At 44.0% G+C, this 17237-nt stretch overlaps 1 protein-coding gene across 1 annotated transcript in view; it reads left to right on the top strand.

Annotated features, from left to right (window-relative positions):
* Positions 1 to 17237, top strand: part of Svep1 (sushi, von Willebrand factor type A, EGF and pentraxin domain containing 1) — a 176770-nt gene that overhangs the window by 22741 nt on the left and 136792 nt on the right. The window contains exon 3 of the mRNA NM_001419684.1: positions 3055 to 3231. Coding sequence (NP_001406613.1) covers positions 3055 to 3231 — 177 coding nt within the window. The remainder of the gene's footprint in view (positions 1 to 3054; positions 3232 to 17237) is intronic.

Here is a 17237-nt window from a genome sequence, read left to right as displayed (position 1 = left end):
TTGAGGTGTGTTGGAGGCCACACACAGAGTGGAAAGCCGTGACTGAGATCACATTCACAGCTATCTGGATGGATGAAGTAAACATTCTGAGACAGGAGCATTGAATCTCACCAGAATGTTTCCAGAAATACACAGGGAGATAGGACTCTGAATACTTAGCACGCACTTCTTGTCCTGACAACTCGGAGATAAATGGCTTCTGTCATAAGAGCGTCAGCCCTTGGGGGGGAGGGGCAGGGGAGAGGATTAGCAAACGCATTCATTGTTGGTCTTGATGCCCTCGTTTAAGGATGTTTAACTGTATGGTTCTCAGTTAGATGAACTTGCCTGCTGAAATATGAACCTCGAGAAAAGATCGACAGAGATTTAGCCATGTGCCTAACTGAGCCACGATTCTGGCAGGTACTCAAGGAAAAAATTTCAATGTAAGACAGAAACCATAACAATATATTCAAAGAACCCATGAGGCTCAAAACAGCCAGGTTATCCCCGGTAGAATTCCAAGAGAAGATTTTAAGGGGGCTGTGAGTCTATTGCTGTGTCTCTAGTAAAAAGGATTAGCCTGTCTGTGGGTGGTTACTAGCTAACCTTACTGGAAATAAGACTCCTAGAAAAAATGGATGGGAGTATGGAGTGAGTTTGGGGAGGAAAACCAGGCTTAGATTTAAATCCTAGGCTTTTAACTGGTTTAATTTCTAAAAGGTTAAGCCATAAAATTCCAAATTCTTGGATTTGGATCCTAGTTTCATCGTCTATTAAGTGAGTGATCTGGAGGCAAATTATCTCTCTTTTAATATTTCTCAGGGTTCTGGTCAGTGAGAGTAGTACTTACTTCACAGGCTCGTTATTTGAGTTAACTAGATTAAGGCATAAAAAACAATTAAAAAAATCACTGATGGGACCTGAAAAATTATGGGGTAAAAGGCACTTTGCTGGGTTGGGGATTTAGCTCAGTGATAGAGCACTTGCCTAGCAAGCACAAGGCCCTGGGTTTGGTCCCCAGCTCCGAAAATAAAGAAAAAAAAAGGTGCTTTGCTGCTAAGATCTACAACCTGAGCTGGACCCCCGGGACCCAAGGTGTTAAAAGAGCAATCCAGTGTGTGCCCACATACACAGAGTAAATAGATACGACAAAAAGCAAATTACTGGTGGCACTTATAAAGGCTCAATGACTAGTTTCATTGCACTTATTGAATATAAATAATAATGGGTTATTTGTTATTAATTGCTTCAGGCGATCAAGTATGGGTTCCCATCTTTTCTCCTCTTTCAAACTAGGAGTTCACAGTAATCTGTACCACAGTCTTCTGAAGAGGAAGAAGTCTCCACATCTCACCCAGGCTTCATTTCTAGCCTGTAGTCAGAAGTAGCCAGCAGCTCCTTTGTTTCCTCTCCTTTCTTCTAGAGAGTGGCGTGCCATCTGGGGAAGCAGGGAGACTACAGTCGAGGGGAGTGGCTATTGTTAGTCGCAAATATGAAGCTAGGGGTGCTGTGACCTATAGACGTGCTATAGCAAATGGATCACTAGTCCAACTATTCCTGTCTTTTGGGACAATTGCCTCTGCCTTAAATTGAGTTGGCACCAAGATAAGAGCAGGCAGGGCTTTTAAGGAAAAGGTTGTTTTGCTAGCATGCACTGGGACTTAGTGGAAAGTGCCGCCTTTCTTATACTAGACCCATGTCTAGAACATGACAGATTTGGGTTGACTCTCCAAGGTCAGTAAGAAGCTCCACTTTTACTAAAAAGATACAACCACATGAGAGGAGAGCCCGATAACCTCTCCTCCATACTCTTCTACTTAGAAGGACACACTTCTGGCCTTCAGACGTTCATGTTTCTAAACACTCTCTGCAGCCCCAGGTTGCAGAACAGATTTCCACTTACTAAACCTCCACTTACTCCACTCCTGGGTCCGAATGCTACTGTACCAGCATTGGTAGCCAGGCTTTCCTGGTTCCCTGAGGTCCTCTGTTGCCAACAAACCTCTGGTCCCATTTCTCAGCACTAATCCCCAGGGACCTCTGTGCAGACCTTCTACCCATAGCACTGTCTCTGGGCTGGAGGTGCCTGGTTCTACTGATCTCCTTCCCTTGAGGCTGAGTCTCCCTGAATTTCAGTCCGGAGTTGCCGTGCAGACATTTCCCATTAGAGACCATCTCTCCTCTCCTTCCCAAATCTTCCTCTGCAGACCTTGTGCTCTGCCAACAGTCACCCACTTGCATTCTTACTAGGGGCCCATCCCTGTATCTGGACAAAGCAGCCTGACCCAAGCACAGGAATTCAGTCTAAGATTTTCTAGCTTCTTCAGCTGGAGATACAGACTAATCACTTGCTCCATTCCCGGCCATCCATCCAGGCTCAACCTTAACCCAGCCTTAAGTCAGTGTCTGAATGGCTGTGCTCAAGGATTCCTGGAATGCTTTCTTCTAGCTCCCGCCTCAGATACTCAGTATGGTCTCTTTCTACAGAACGTGTTTCCATACTGAAAACTAAGAAGCAGACTGGATTGTGGTTTATGTTCTTAAATGTATGTGTTGATATTCTTGAATCAAGCGACTATAGACATGATGCTATTTATTCTAAAAGTTAGTATCCCACAGTCAGCACTTTACGCAGTGGACAGGATGGTGGTTTTATTTCTAACTTGAACAGGATTTGGAAAGTCTGGCTACTGCTGCCTGACCTCACACAGAGGTCAGGGAATGCTGCTGTTGGAAGCCAGAGGAGTGATCTGAAGAACCAAGTGTGTTAATTACCTGCTACATCTGGAGATTCCAGTTTACACTGCTTCATTTCTGACTGACCCCGAGTGGCCTGAAACACTTGGGATGACGTCCCAGACTGAAATAAGTGAATTGGCCAAAACTAACCCCCAGAGTATGTTCCTGCAAACAGCACACATTCATATGTGGGTGGAGGTAGGGAACAGTGGGAAACAGACAGATTAGAAGAGCTTTTTCCCTCCAGTTTGCTCTCGATTTGTAATGACTAGAAAAATGCAACAATCAGTTGTTAAGGTTTTAAAATTGCCTTCTATCTTTCGTTCTTGGTAGACCTACCTTCTGGGAGTTTTATCCAAGAGGACATGGCCCACTGCTCTTATCTCTGTGAGGCTGGAAGGGACTGCTGTGACAGAATGGCCAGCTGCAAATGCGGGACACACACAGGTCAATTTGAATGCATCTGTGAGAAGGGCTATTATGGGAAAGGTCTACAGTACGAGTGCACAGGTGAGTCTCTGCTTTGAGCACACCTATGTCCGTTGTCTGTTGCTGGGTAACAAGTGAGCCTGAAACTTTATGGCTTCAAACATGTCTTACGAGTTTACCAAGCAACTCCTTTGGTCTCAACGATCCCGACATCTGCTGTGTGGTGGTTAGGCTCTTAAGTGGGTTCTCTGAGATGTTTTGGAGTTGGCTGAATGTGGACTTGTCTAGGATGATGTCTTATGACAGAAAGGAGTGTGTCTGATATGAGGCTTCTCATAATCCGTCAGGCTGGCCTGCATTTGTTGAGTGAGGGGTGGTAGAAACGCACTGACAGGATAAGAAATAGAGCTTGCAAGGCCTCAGGACTTGGAGAAGATTTGAAGGTTTCTTTTATCTGTAGTTACCCTGACTCCTAGGCGCCTAAAGCTAAAATAAGCCTTGGTCTCTATGACATTGAAACCAGTGGGATTCTGGTCCCTGATCTACAAATACTTGTCTGATGATGACAAAACCAGCAGTGCAACCCAGAAGACCTTTTAGCTTGCCACAGAGCCCTGCAAAAGGAAGTGGGAAGGTTCTAAAAGCGGCACCACTGAAAAAGAGAACTCACTCCCACTTCTCCACGACTCCTAAGAAGACCTTAACAGTCAATCCTGAGATGTTCTCAGGGGTCCTGCGCTCTGCATCCTATTATGTTAAGTAGAACTAATATTTATAAGTAGTCTGTCATTTTTCTGCATAGGATTGTATAGCTCCCAGGTTTCTATGACATGCTCTTTGGAAAACTGTATCCACGGAACCTGTTTCCACTGAGACCACACAGGAACAGGGGTCTGGTTTCCGCTGTATTACAAGGTTGCTCCCTTTTTTAAATTCATGAAGCATGATTGTGCTCTCGCATTTGGTTAGGAGGCCTGGGCTGCATCAGAGACACATGGGTGTCCCCTGTAGCTGCTCTTCTTCTTTGGTCATCCCTTCCTCCCTCCTTGTGGGACACTGCCTCTGCGTCGTTGTATAACTCTCTCTTGTTCTTATTGTTCCTCCCTTTACTTCCCTTCATAGCTCCTGCCTCCCCTGGCTCCAATGCCAGATGGCAGACACATCCTTGCCAGGTCTGACCATCCGTGTTTCACCCAGCACAGCTGCTACTTTCTTGGCCCCATTCCCACCCCACCAGGCAAGCCTCTCCACTTAAGCAGAAAGGGAAGAAAGATCAACCCATCGGCCTCCTGGCTGGCACAGGGCCTCCTCTTGATTCTTTTCCTTCTCTCAAATCTTCCCACACTCTCATCAACAGCCCAGCTTGGCACTCTCCACAACACCCCCTCCTCACCCCTCCCTTCATAACCTACCAAACGCAGGCAGAAAATCTCATTTCTGTTGCTTGATGCTGTGTGGTCAGCGTGTCTGCCTTCTGTGTGGTCCTAGACCGAACTGTTCCCTGCCACTAAACTGCTGTCATCACTGTGACTGCCTGGTGGCATCGGTCACTATGGGCCACAGTCCCCATTGCTTCAAGGCACTAGAATCTTGCTTCCCACCAGATAAGCTTCAAATAAAAAGAGGTCGCAGTTCACAACCCTCTGTCCCTGCTGGGAACTAAATTCTGAAAGGAACGACAGCCCACAGCATGGAGTTGTCATTGGAGTGGCAACAAAAGGGGTTGGAGACCTTCTGCTGTTCTTTCCCTTCAAGTCCATTTGCAGAAGGATTCGTTTTTATTCCATCCTCTTGAATTAGTAAACCTCCATTTGGTGCTTTCTGACGGTCCAGACCAAAATCAGATATAGTTAAATGTGCATTTTTGTCACCTTCAGTTATTGGTTTTAAGTAATAGAGGCAAGTGGGATTTGAACTCTGCCATACACACTGTGTCTTTGCAGAGTTGGATAGGAACACTCATGGGTGAATTCTCTGCCCCAAGGGAAAATAAGCAGAGAGAAAATTGATCCTTCCGACAGCATGAAAGACTCCAGGACAGACTTGTCCTTTCAAAAGTCAGAGAGAAACATTAGGTCTGTAGTATCCAGTACTGAAATCTTGAGAGGAAGGAGGGCCTTTTAGAATCTGTTATGAAGCAGCCTGTTCAACCGGAACCTGAAAGCATGCCCATTGCCTTGGGGCTTCACGCTATCCACATGGATCAATTTGTAATTACAAACTTCAGTCGATGCCATCGAATACAGATGCCCATAGTATGAAGCTCAGGCTCCCGGGAAGGCTAAAAGTGCTCCACTAGGTTTGAAGACCCATTCTGCTCAATGGAGAGGATGCCAACACCCATTCTAGCATCAGAATTCTGAGTGTGTGTTGACTATGCACCCTCACAGAAATACCACCTTTCAGAAGACAGCCATTCCTTTACAGAGCCAGAAGCAACCTTGGAGATGATCTGTGTAAAACCCCTCAGTTTTGCAAGAGGAAATTGAGGCCTTGGAGAGATGAGCATTGCTTAGGGCAACATGTCTAGCCATCAATAGGACATAAAGCAAGCCAGGGGCGCTGTCCTTCAGGTTCTGTGTCCCTTCTAAGCTATCATGCTGTGCATTTCTCCAGTTATAACTACTTGTGGGTATTGCTTTCCCAAGACCAGAGATATGGGACTAGGCTCAAAATATTTAAAAATGTAGAAATACAGGCTTAAATTTCTGCTAATTACTTGGATCCAAAGAGAACACCATTTCTCCGAAGTCCAGTGGTTAGACAAAAGCCAGTGCTCCTCGGAAATATGCAAAGTCAGTTCCCCTCTACCAAAGGATAGGACACTGGACAAGTCAATCTCTTTTGACTCTTAGTTTCTACTGTAAAAATGGACTTAAAATTATGTGCACACACATGTTTATGTCTAGGTATACAGATTAATATTGATATATAGATATGTATGTGAACACATATGGTGATGTGCATGTAGACAAATGCATATGCAATGATGGTGTTGAGGTGGCAACTTAATAACTGATAGCAATTAAATAATAAGCACTAGACCCGAGGTACCTTTCTGAGCATTAGAATATATCAACTACTTTAACTCTCAAGTATTGGTTCACTTCAGAGAAGAAGAATTGAAAACTTGAAAGGTCAACTAATTTTGCCACAGAAACATAGCCACTAGAGATGAGATGGACCAACCCGAGTGTCTGGCTCCTCTGTTTCTTGATCATAGACTTTTAACAAACATGCTCAGATTAAAAACATAGGGTCAAGGCGACGAGCATAATGTCACATGCTCTCATCAAAGCCAGGCTGGGTTATTTAGCAAGATGGATGCGATATATAAAATTTTAATATTAATGAGATTATCATTATTTGATCATTTTCAACTTACAAAATAGCAGCTCCATATCGTTCAACCATGTTCAAGAGAAAAGAGGATGAGCTATGTAAGATCCAAGCCTGGTGGTCAAACATCTCTGCCTGCCGGTTAAACTATGATCCCTTCATAGGATAAGCTAAAGCCCCACAGGATAATGTAAAGGATTTGCATGATCTGGTGCTTTCATTACCCTTGATCTTACAGTCAGAACTCTTATACTCTCCTTTGAATTCCATGCTATCTCATTCCCAGCCCTCGCCTCAAGCTTCTGGCTTCTTCTATGAGCACGAATAACTGTTGTCTTTGTATCTACATCATCACACTGATGCACAGTGGCTCCCTGTCCTGTGTGTTCAACTGCTTCCCTTCAGACCCCAGGATAAACGTTAGAGAGACAATGAGAGAGTGCTCAGAGCCCATAATAAATATTGAGGAGACAATGACATAGAGTGTTGAGACCCCCATAATAAATGTACAAGAGACAACAACATGGGGTGCTCACATAATGCACATAGACAGTGATAAGGAGTGCTCCCATAATGCACTTGTTACTTCATGCATTACTGGGACAGGACAGACAGACCATGACACAAAACCAAGGTCACAGAGGGATGGGTTGTTTCACCTTCCTGTTTCAGTAGACTTATCCCTCATCACATGGAGCTTAAGGCAGCAGAAAGTCAAAGTCAGGAAGCAAAGAGTGGCGAATGCTGGAGCTCAGTTCATTTTCACCTGTTTGTTCAGCCCAGGACCTCAGTTCAAGAAACGGTGCTCTCTGCACTTAGGGTGGGTCTCTGGCCCTCAATTTACCTAGCCCAGGAACTTCATCACAGACAGCACCGGATGTTTGTTTCCATGGCAATTATAAAATCCATCAAATCAAGACTCAAGATCAATCATTACATCTCACATGTCCAAAGTCTCACTGGGTTCAGTCTCTGGCTTTATAAAAGCCCTGAAAAAAAAAAAAACCTTAACTTTGATATCAGAATATTCTGGAACAAAACTCACAACCGAAACCTCAAACATCTGTATTTATTTTCCTGTGCCTGCCTCACCAGTACCAAATCCCCCAGCCAAAAACATGTGAGCATGTGGCACGACACATTTATTTCTTACAATGTGGTGGGTATATTTGAAACAAAAACATTTATATTTGGTTGGCTCTTGTCAACAATAAATTAAATGCGACATACAACAGATTTGCTAGAATAGCCATTTTAGGATGGCTAGATCATCAAGTCAGTTTCAAACAGCCGGGGAACTCTTGTAAACCCAAGTGGTTGCAGCTGCTCTGGATTCCCCAGGAGAGGACAGAGGCATGGAGTACAGGGCCAATAGGCATCTTGAGGACACGGCTTCTTTCCAGAGACTATTTCAGTGACTGTGTAATGAACCAACTGAAATTGTACATCCATTTGGGCCAAGGACGAGGCCCCTAGGTAACATGAACAAAGTTCTAGCTATATTTCCTCAAAGGGGGAGGCATGTGACTCCTTACTCCTACCCTGGGCGCGCGCGCACACGCACGCGCACACACACACACACACACACACACACACACACACACACACACACACACACACACGGTTTCCTTCTGTATAAATATTATGCCATTCCTTCGGTAAGAGAGAACAAAGAATTCTAGAAATTCTTGCCTGAAAACAAAAACATTTGGATCTTGTCCTCTGAACGGAGCTTAGCTGTTCCCTCCTCCTAACCCCCAAAAAGGATCCCCAGCGGTACTTAGTGATGGATTTATAAGGTGTAAGGAATGTGTGCAAAGAATTCCTTGCTGCTTTTTATGCAGCTAGTGTGTAGACACGACTTCCTGTCAGCTCAAGGAGAACATTTGTACCTGCTGCCTAGAGCAGGCTGGTTTGCTCTGGTTTCCACTCAGTGGGGTGGGTGATCAGCCCTGAGGGTACTTTCCAGTCAATCACAATGATGTAGCAATAAAGAACACATAATCAGACTGTGAGTATATATCGGTATGTATTAGTTCACTTTCTGTTACTGTGATGAAATACCATGACCAAAAACATCTTACAGAAGAAATAATTTACTGTGGCTTAGGATTCCAGAGAGAGAGAGAGAGATTGAGTCCACAATGTTTGCTTGGGGATGGGACTGGGGGAAGATGGTAGTCAGTGGCAGAAGTGGGAGATCCCATCTTTATCCATACACAGGAAATGGGGGTGGGAGTCTGGCAGGAAGTGGGACAAGGTAAGGCTATAAAACCTTAAAGCCTGCCCCTCAATGACAAACTTCTCATAGGCTGAACTTTACAGAAGAATCCATAGCTGCTGCAAACGACACCACTGACTGGCATCCAAGTGTAACGCACGAGTCTCCGAGGATGTTATCATTCAAACCACTGCAGATGGGACGTATCATAAAAACTCTAGTGACAATGTACTTTACTCTGTAGAAATATGCATAGCAACTTACCCAGCAGCCTAAGAGTCTCAAGAAAAGAATCACAACCAATAATTCTGCTTCCCCTTGTAAAACAAAGCTTCCCCTCCACAGCCCCAACAAGTGGTTCTTTCCATTTACCCTGGCAAGGAGGCAAAGGAAGGCATTTAAAAGCCGCTAAGCCATGCTATGCTGTCAAGCATTTTGGATCACATGCCAAAATATTGAAAAATCTGTGTATCCCTGATTGATTTCCAAGTTGGCTAAAATTTCTCAACGAGACTAAAAGAGCAGAATTAAAAGTGGGAAGCAGAAATAGGAACAAACAGATCCAGCAAATCCCACGAGGCACTCCTGCTGACGGGAGGTCAAAGTTTAAACAAGGATGTCCACATTCAGGCAGCCACAGCCAAGGCATGGCCCTGCCCACTGTGACCCACCATTGTCCAGGCTTCATGCCGTCAGGTCTAACAGGTTGTTAAAATTTTGTATCCTCTGTGAGGAGATCAGTTTCCCCTCTAGCTGGAGCCTTCTCCTCCCATCATGAGATTCCTAAGCAAATCCCCATTCTCTGGCACCTATTAATTTAATAGCCTGATAATGTGATTGAAATCCAAGGGTCTCTGTAGAATATCTTCATTTCTGCCAGGCCTGTTACAAGCTGTGTTATGCTTCTGGGATTGAATTCTTGGAGTTCCTTCTAGCTTTCATGCCAAAGGTGACATCAGTTATCTGTCATCAAAAAAGTACTATTAATGGCTTATCAGCTGATAATTCCTTAGAGTCCCTTCTCAACTCCATTGACATGCAGGAATTGGAAAACATTTAACTTATGAAATGAACTAGTACTGTGTTATTATTGGCATTGTGTTCTCGATTTTTGAGAAGGCTCCAAGAGGTATTTCTCAATGTACTGACAGGCCGCCTCTTTGTGTCTCCCTTGCCAGGTTACATCCTGGAGTTGTGCTGTGCAGCATAGTTCCTGGGGTGAGGTGGGGCTTCCAGGGCCTTGGTTATTGAGTTAAAAGGGGGTTGCACACAGTGACTATCCACTGTGGTAACAGCGATGGGAAGAGTAAACAGCAAATGAATTCACCCTCTAGATCAGTTTTATAAAGGTATATATTGAATATATTTTGAGAAAGCAAAGCACACAATCTATAGTCTTTAAAAGTGGACCACAAGAAGTCTCTATTGGAGAGAAATGTCTTGATGATTCTTATGAGCACTTTTCATAGGTAGCCTCAGTTGTCAACTTGCTGTACTGGAGAGAGGAAACCTCAGGTCAGGAATTGCTTGCAGCTGATTGGCCTGTACGCATGTCTGTGGAAGTCTTTTCTTCATGGCTAATCCATGTAGGAGGGGCCAACCCGAGGTAGGAGGGGCCCTCCCACAGTAGGCGGTGCCGTCCCTAGGCTATAAAAAGAAAGGTAGATGGATGTGAGCCTAGAAAAGCCAGTAAGCAGCATATCTCCCAGGTAGTCTCTGCTTCAGTTCCTGACTCCAGGTTCCTGCCTTGAGCTCACGCTGGAACTCTTAACTTGAGCTTCTGAATATGATGGGCTGTAACCTTTCCCTTTATGGGATGTATCATAACCTGAATATGATGGGATAAAATAACCCTTTTATCCCCCATGTTGATTTTGGTCAGTGTTTTATCAGATCAGCAAAAGACAAACTAGATCGCCCACGCAGTTTACTGACATGCTACGAGACAGATTGAGATTGGCGGCTGTAGTGCTCTAGCTAGTGTGGGCCGCTGTGTGGTCACTTAATATTAAGGTGGTGCCCTGTAGGCCTTGCAAGCATGAACAGTCCTCCATGAGCAAAGTTCAGTCTTGGTCCAAAAGTGGAGTCAACGGGCTCTGGGCTGGAGCTCTGTCGTGTTATGTTACAAATTTCTTTAGCAAAGAGTCAATGATTCCTGGACCATGCCTGTGAAGATTCCTGATGGAGACTAGCTCTGTTTCCTAGCGTCTTATAGTGGCCCTACCTACACAGGAAGGATGCATTTCTTTTGAAGATGGAAGAAGACTGAAAGGTCTTAGATGGGGACTCAAGTAGAAGCTGGGATAGATTACTGGGGGCATAGGGCTTAGTAGAAGAAGTTTTAATGCCATAGACATACAACAGTATGGTGGGGGCTCTAGGATAGTACAGGCCCCAGTGCCTATGTCAGGATGGACAGGACTCTGAAGAGAAGAAATTGCAGTCCGTTGGCAGAAGTGGGGGAAGTTTTACAGCACATGACTGTCTCCAAGCTCTGTTCCCAGGCAGGAGTCAGGGGGTCTGAAGCAGCAGGTGTGGCCACCAGTACCCACTTTGATGTAAGCCCTAGCATCTGGGGGGATCTGTTAGCTAAAGATACAGAAGTAAGTCCTAGTAGGATGCCTGTGGGTATCTATGAGTTGGCAAGGGCAGCTGCTGCGGCTCTGTGGCCTGAGCAGCAGTTGGCTTCTAAGGCTACATTCTTACATTTCAGTCTTTGTTAATATTTAGAAAGAAATAAAGGAAGGATAACGATGGGGAAAGAGGCACACATGATACTGGGTGTCGACTCCGTCTGACTTCTAAGCTGGACGGAGATGAGTATGAGGGTGGGCCGCCTCTTCTCCCGGGTAGCCTGGTCTTAGCCTCTCAGGCAAAGGTTGGTATCTGCACTTTTACATCAGGAGAATGTTGAGTCCAAGTAGCCTGGTAAGCATTATTGGTTATTTTTGGAATCTTGAAAATAATTTTGGGGGTAAAACTACATTAAAGTAAAAACTCAGGAAGACAGTTCTGAAACACCCAACGTACATTCTTAAACTAAACATAAATGTTTATGGCCTTAGAAGTAATCATAGGGTTTTATTATGCAACTTAAGCTTTTAAAATATGCTGATTTACATGTTTTAATACAAAGAGATATTGTGTGTCTCATGACAGTGCTGACCAGCTAACGCAGAACAAAAGAGGAGTTCTTTATACGGTGGAAACCTCTACAATAACATGTAATTATTTTTAATCCTTGGCACAAACATTTTGAAGGGGACTTACTTGAAAGCTGCTAAATTTGAGAAAAGGCAGTGTACAGGTCAGAAGAGAAAAGATTTGGGAGGGAGACTTTGCCAGTGACTTTCAGTCGCTGGAAAAAGCTAAACCCAGTTTAAAGTAATAGTCAACCATTGAGGGGGCAAAGCACAGGGGAAGAACCTTGGTGTACCCAGGTGGCTAGCTCAAATCCCCTCCTCCCTCAGACAGCAGTGGAAAGCAGCTTGCAGGTAGTCTCTTGGGCAGGTCCTTTGAGGGGTGTGTGCATGTCGATGCCCTAGAAATGTTCTGTGCCACATCGATATGCCCCTTTGCCCACCCAGTTTCCTCATTTGCAAAAGAGGAGACAGTTCTAGAGGATTCAAGAAACTTCCTTAGCGGCATTCCACTGTAGGAGGTGGATTTCACACTCAGTGCAGAGAGACCAGCAAGAAGGAAAAGACTCTCACAGAGAAGACAGCGGGCAGAGAGAGCTTTTTTTTTTTTCTTTTTTTCGGAGCTGGGGACCGAACCCAGGGCCTTGTGCTTGCTAGGCAAGCGCTCTACCACTGAGCTAAATCCCCAACCCCCAGAGAGATCTTTGCATGGGAAAACATTCTCCACATTGAGAATGGAGCTTGTGCAGAGGCCACTGCAGAGAAAAACACATCCATAGGATACGAACGGGCAGTGGGCAGTGAGAGACCTTCGTGCTGACCTACGTGCTTATCAATATTTCCTAAAGTTTCTGGAACAGAAAGCTTCCCTGGGAAGGTATTTTCCTATTCAGATGATTGACGGGTCTATTCTGATTAATTCTGGTTCGTTACCAGAAAGCCTCCTTCTGCCTAATACACCAAGAATCTTTTAGCAGTAAAGATAATGTCTGTACCAAGGGCCAGAGATATGACTTAGATCCCATTCATCTGACCAAAAATTATGTAACAGAGTAGATTAAATAGAATTAAAGAAAAATAAACAGATCTATAAAAAATACTGCAGACTCTACCAGAAGTAAACAGAATTCCTTTAAAGGCTCCCAGCAATGTCCTGATGCTCCTTTCCTGCCTCTGGAATCTGTCCCTGTCCTTCCCAGCAATGCTTCACGTTCTCCTTCTTTTCACGCAGTCATAGTACTCCAAGTACTGAGGAGATTAAGTTGCAATATAGTTCCTCTCCTTTAAATGAATATGCTGCCAGGTATACAAGAGTTGGGGTCCTAAGCTGCTTGTGAGAGGGGCTCCATCCTTGACTTCCTGCTTGCTGATTTCTACCCAGCTCCCTAACACAGCTGTCTTCCATCCACTCATAGTTTGTATAATCATTGACCATCACAGAGATCATCACTGTGTGCTTAGGTCCGTGAACTTCCTGCCTCAGTTTCTTTGTATGCCAAAGAGCATAGGTAATAGAAATCGGTAGAGAAAATGGGTTTATTCATGGTTTGTCCAAAAGAGGGGGAGAAGAAATTCTAATTTTCTCCCTTGATGCCTGTGGTCAGCTTACAGTTTGTAGGAAGCCTTTAGACAAGGCCTAGAGATATATAAAATTAATGGTGCCGTGTTAGTCGATCTTTTTCTCAGAGCAAAGAGACCTGGGTCTCAGGTTGCCTCTATTGTTTCTGCTCTTGCTTGCCATAGAGTTTTATAATTGATGTCAGAGTGGAGGGAAATGAGGTCTTAAGGAACCTCCATTCTTGAAGAGTCTCAAGGGGCCTTGTGGAATATAAGATCTCCTCAGCCCAAGTCTGACATAGTTCTTTGGCTCTAAGTTCATTCTTTTGATACAACATAATAGACATAATTGGGACATTTCCATTGGATGTTGACTTGAACCCCTCTTAAATACCTATTAAACACACTGGGATTGGTAGTGTCAATTGTCAAGTTTACAGAATAAATCTAGAATCATTTAGGGGAAGACCTCTAAGCATGCCTACCAGGAAATATCTTGACTATTAATTGAAGTGAAAAGGCCCACCACTGTGAGTACCATCCCCTAGTTGGGATCCTGAGCTGCATAGTTGAGAAAGGTTACCAAGTAACATTTGTTTGTCGCTCCATGCTACTTGATGATGGAAACAGTGTGACCAATCCCCTTAAGTTCTGGTGAGTGACTGTGGCTTCCCAGTGATGGACTGGTCTGGAAGGCTGAACCAAAACAGACTCTTTCTCACTTAAGTTACTTTTCTCAGGACATTTTAGCCCAGCAAGATACATAGATGAATGCATCTGTCTTTTCATGAGCACATTGTGTCTTTTCACAAGTCAGGATTTATGAAGGACAAATTTGCAAGGTGCAGTTGTCTCATTGGTAGTAATTTTTCCAAATAGTCTCATTTAATTGATTTCCTTTGCTGAAGCAGATGCAAGTTATCTTATTCCAGTTTTAATTACGGATATTAACTGCCAGCTCACATACTTCATTTCACATAGTAAATCTCCTTCCCCATCGTCCCTCCCTGTGTCCAGAGGAGGATTATAGAATGACTATAAAGAATTAGAGACAACGAATTACAGAGGCCCGAGAAGCCAGAGCTGAGTAGCTGAGTAAAGGAGTCTGTAAAGGTGACATTAAAAAACCTCCTGGACATTCTCTGGAAAAGCATTTTAGGGTCAAAATGCAGAGTCAGAGCTGAGCTGTAGCGTTGAATGCAGCTACAGAGGAGACAAGGGAAGACCGGAGCCAGATGAAAAAATGGCTAGATGGACAGACAGGAGGTCCAGATGGGGCAACAGAATAGGCAAATATCTGTAACGGGGTCAACTTAGATCAAACATAACTCAAACATGAAGGAAATGCAGTTAACAAGAATGTATTGTAATCAAGCCACCGCTGATCCATCAGATCCCGGAACAGATCGAGAGCTGAAGTGCGACACTGGAGGGAAGTTGTACAGCATATTTAAAGGAGGAAACTGTAAAGCGAAGGGGAATGGGGCAGGCTGCAGCATTGTCCAATCATATTTTGACATAAGGAGTTGCAGCAAGGGAGTTTCCACCAATCAGAATAGGAGCTGGTTCATGGGCCTCAGAACGTGAACTTAGCTTGACCCTGCCAGCAAGATAAGACAAGTTGTCCTTGAGATTGCTAACCGTCTCTTTGCAAGTTATCCCTGAGATGGCCAGACTCAGACAACTGTCTTCTTTACAACAGAGGCTGTTCGGCTACTGGGAAGACCCCAGCTCCCCTAGGGCTTAGGACTTTGAACTTAGTTTTCTCTCTATGATTAAACAGAGTCTGAGAATAAAACGTCAGCACACATCAAATGAGTATGCTGTGTCAACAGCAGGGACTGAATTGGGCTGAAGCCCCTAAGACAGTCAGCAGTCCTCTGCCTGTTGGTCCTTTGACACAGGTCAGAGGAAACTGGTGCCATCTGAGAGTCAGGTGTCCAACTCTCTGTGGAGGAGGTCTTCTATTTAATGGGGTGTTTGGTCGTGGTTTTCCTGACATTTTAATATGTGCATGTGGCCCTATTCACTCCCAGTAAATTTATACAGTACTTTCATTTTTACTCCTGGAATTAGGTTATGTATTGATCTGTGCCACATGGGAGGTGTCAGACAGATGCCTTGCACATGTCTACCCAGGTGCAGTCATCCTCTGTCCTCCAAAGGGAATGAAAAACAGCTTGTATGCAATGCTAGCAGCTTGAAAATAATAGTCCAAACTAGAAAACAAGCAGGCTATGATTGTTCACTGTTCCTTTTCCTCCAACTCAATGAAATCAGGATGTATCTTGGAGTAACTAATTTTGTTTTTCCTGAGCAAAATATTCTTTTATCTTTATGGGTCTTGGTTTAACAGTGTTTAAGATGTGGCCAGTCATAGAAGATTGCCCTAAAAATGAGATACAATGCTTATAAACATAGCCTCCAGAGAAGCTAGGTACGCTCAGGAAGTAAACAACTCTAAGGCTTTAGGAAGTCCCTGAAGCTGACTAAATACAGTCTATCCCTTTCTGTCAAAACTGGCTTAGGCCGTAAAGACTTCTAAGAGACTCTCAGACTAGCCAAGCCACCTAAAAGCAGGACATCTGAGTCGCTTAGAAGAGGCTCAGGCTGGTTGAGTTTCTAGAAGAGGCTTAGACCTACTGAGCTGCCTGGAAAGGAAACTTTGCATCCTTTTGAACTGCCTTAAAGTCATGCAGTGAGCTTCAGGGTTCTGTCTTTTGTTAGGAATCACCCATACTTGAGTGAGCTTATTTTTGGTGATGCAGCTGTCCTTGTTTCTTTTCTTCTCCTGTAAGTAACCCCAACAACGCTCATTGGCTCACCCAGTTGGACTTTGGTAGTGTCCTTACTTTGATCTGTTGTAAGTTTCCCGTCTGGGATGAGTTGGCATTCTTCACATCTTCCCAGGAATAGTGTCACACAACATAAACCTACTAGAATCTACTCAACTCAGTAACAGGGTGGTAGCCAGGGAAGTTACAAGGCATCTATAAAACCCACCTTCCAGTACCAGTAGCACAGACAGAAAAAAACACTACAATACTGACAAATTAGAAGTATGCATTTAAGTGAAATTTACAAACACTGCTATGTCTGCTTTCAAAGAGTTTAAGAAGATGCACCCCAGACTTGTGGTTGTGGGAAGATTGAATTCCTGCTTGAGTCACATCATAGCCATTTGCACTGCAGCTCTCTCTCTCAAACATAATTGTGCTTATGATTGTGAGGTTCTTGCTTGTGCCATTTGGTGTCCTGTGCCTAGAATCTTCTATGTCTAATTTAATCTCATGGTCTAATTGTATGTGTCTGTTCAGCATTCACCTGCACTCCAATGCTCACAACAAATGTTTCTCCAACACAATACTGACTTTGAACTCTTTCTCCCAAAGCTCATTGCTAACACAGGTCTAGGTGTTTGGATTCTCTTAAACACCTTCTCGCTGTTTACCTAATGTGGGAAGCATTATTAGGCACGTCTTCCTTCTGTATTTTGTGAGTTGCTTCAGGGTGTGGATGTACTACTTTTAACTTATTATTATTACCATGTTTAATGGCACATAAACTAGGAGTGGACTTCAAATTTTTAGTGCATGAATAAATGGGTAAATAAATGGAATGAGTTGCATGTTTAGATGCTAGAGTGCAGCATATGGGAACTCTGCTTGGTTCTCAATTTCCTGGGAAATTTCCATTCCTTGTAGAGAGAAGTGGAGGTGAACAAATCTACTGACCCTGAGCAGCCCTGGCTCAGACTCAAAGAGAACCATCTGGAAGGCTGAGTCCAACGATAGGAAGTGGCTAATCACACATTTATCTCTTTCAAGTTA

The sequence above is a fragment of the Rattus norvegicus genome, chromosome 5 (assembly GCF_036323735.1).
Source record: "Rattus norvegicus strain BN/NHsdMcwi chromosome 5, GRCr8, whole genome shotgun sequence".
Classification (NCBI taxonomy): domain Eukaryota; kingdom Metazoa; phylum Chordata; class Mammalia; order Rodentia; family Muridae; genus Rattus; species Rattus norvegicus.
This window is presented reverse-complemented; position numbering and strand designations above follow the sequence as displayed.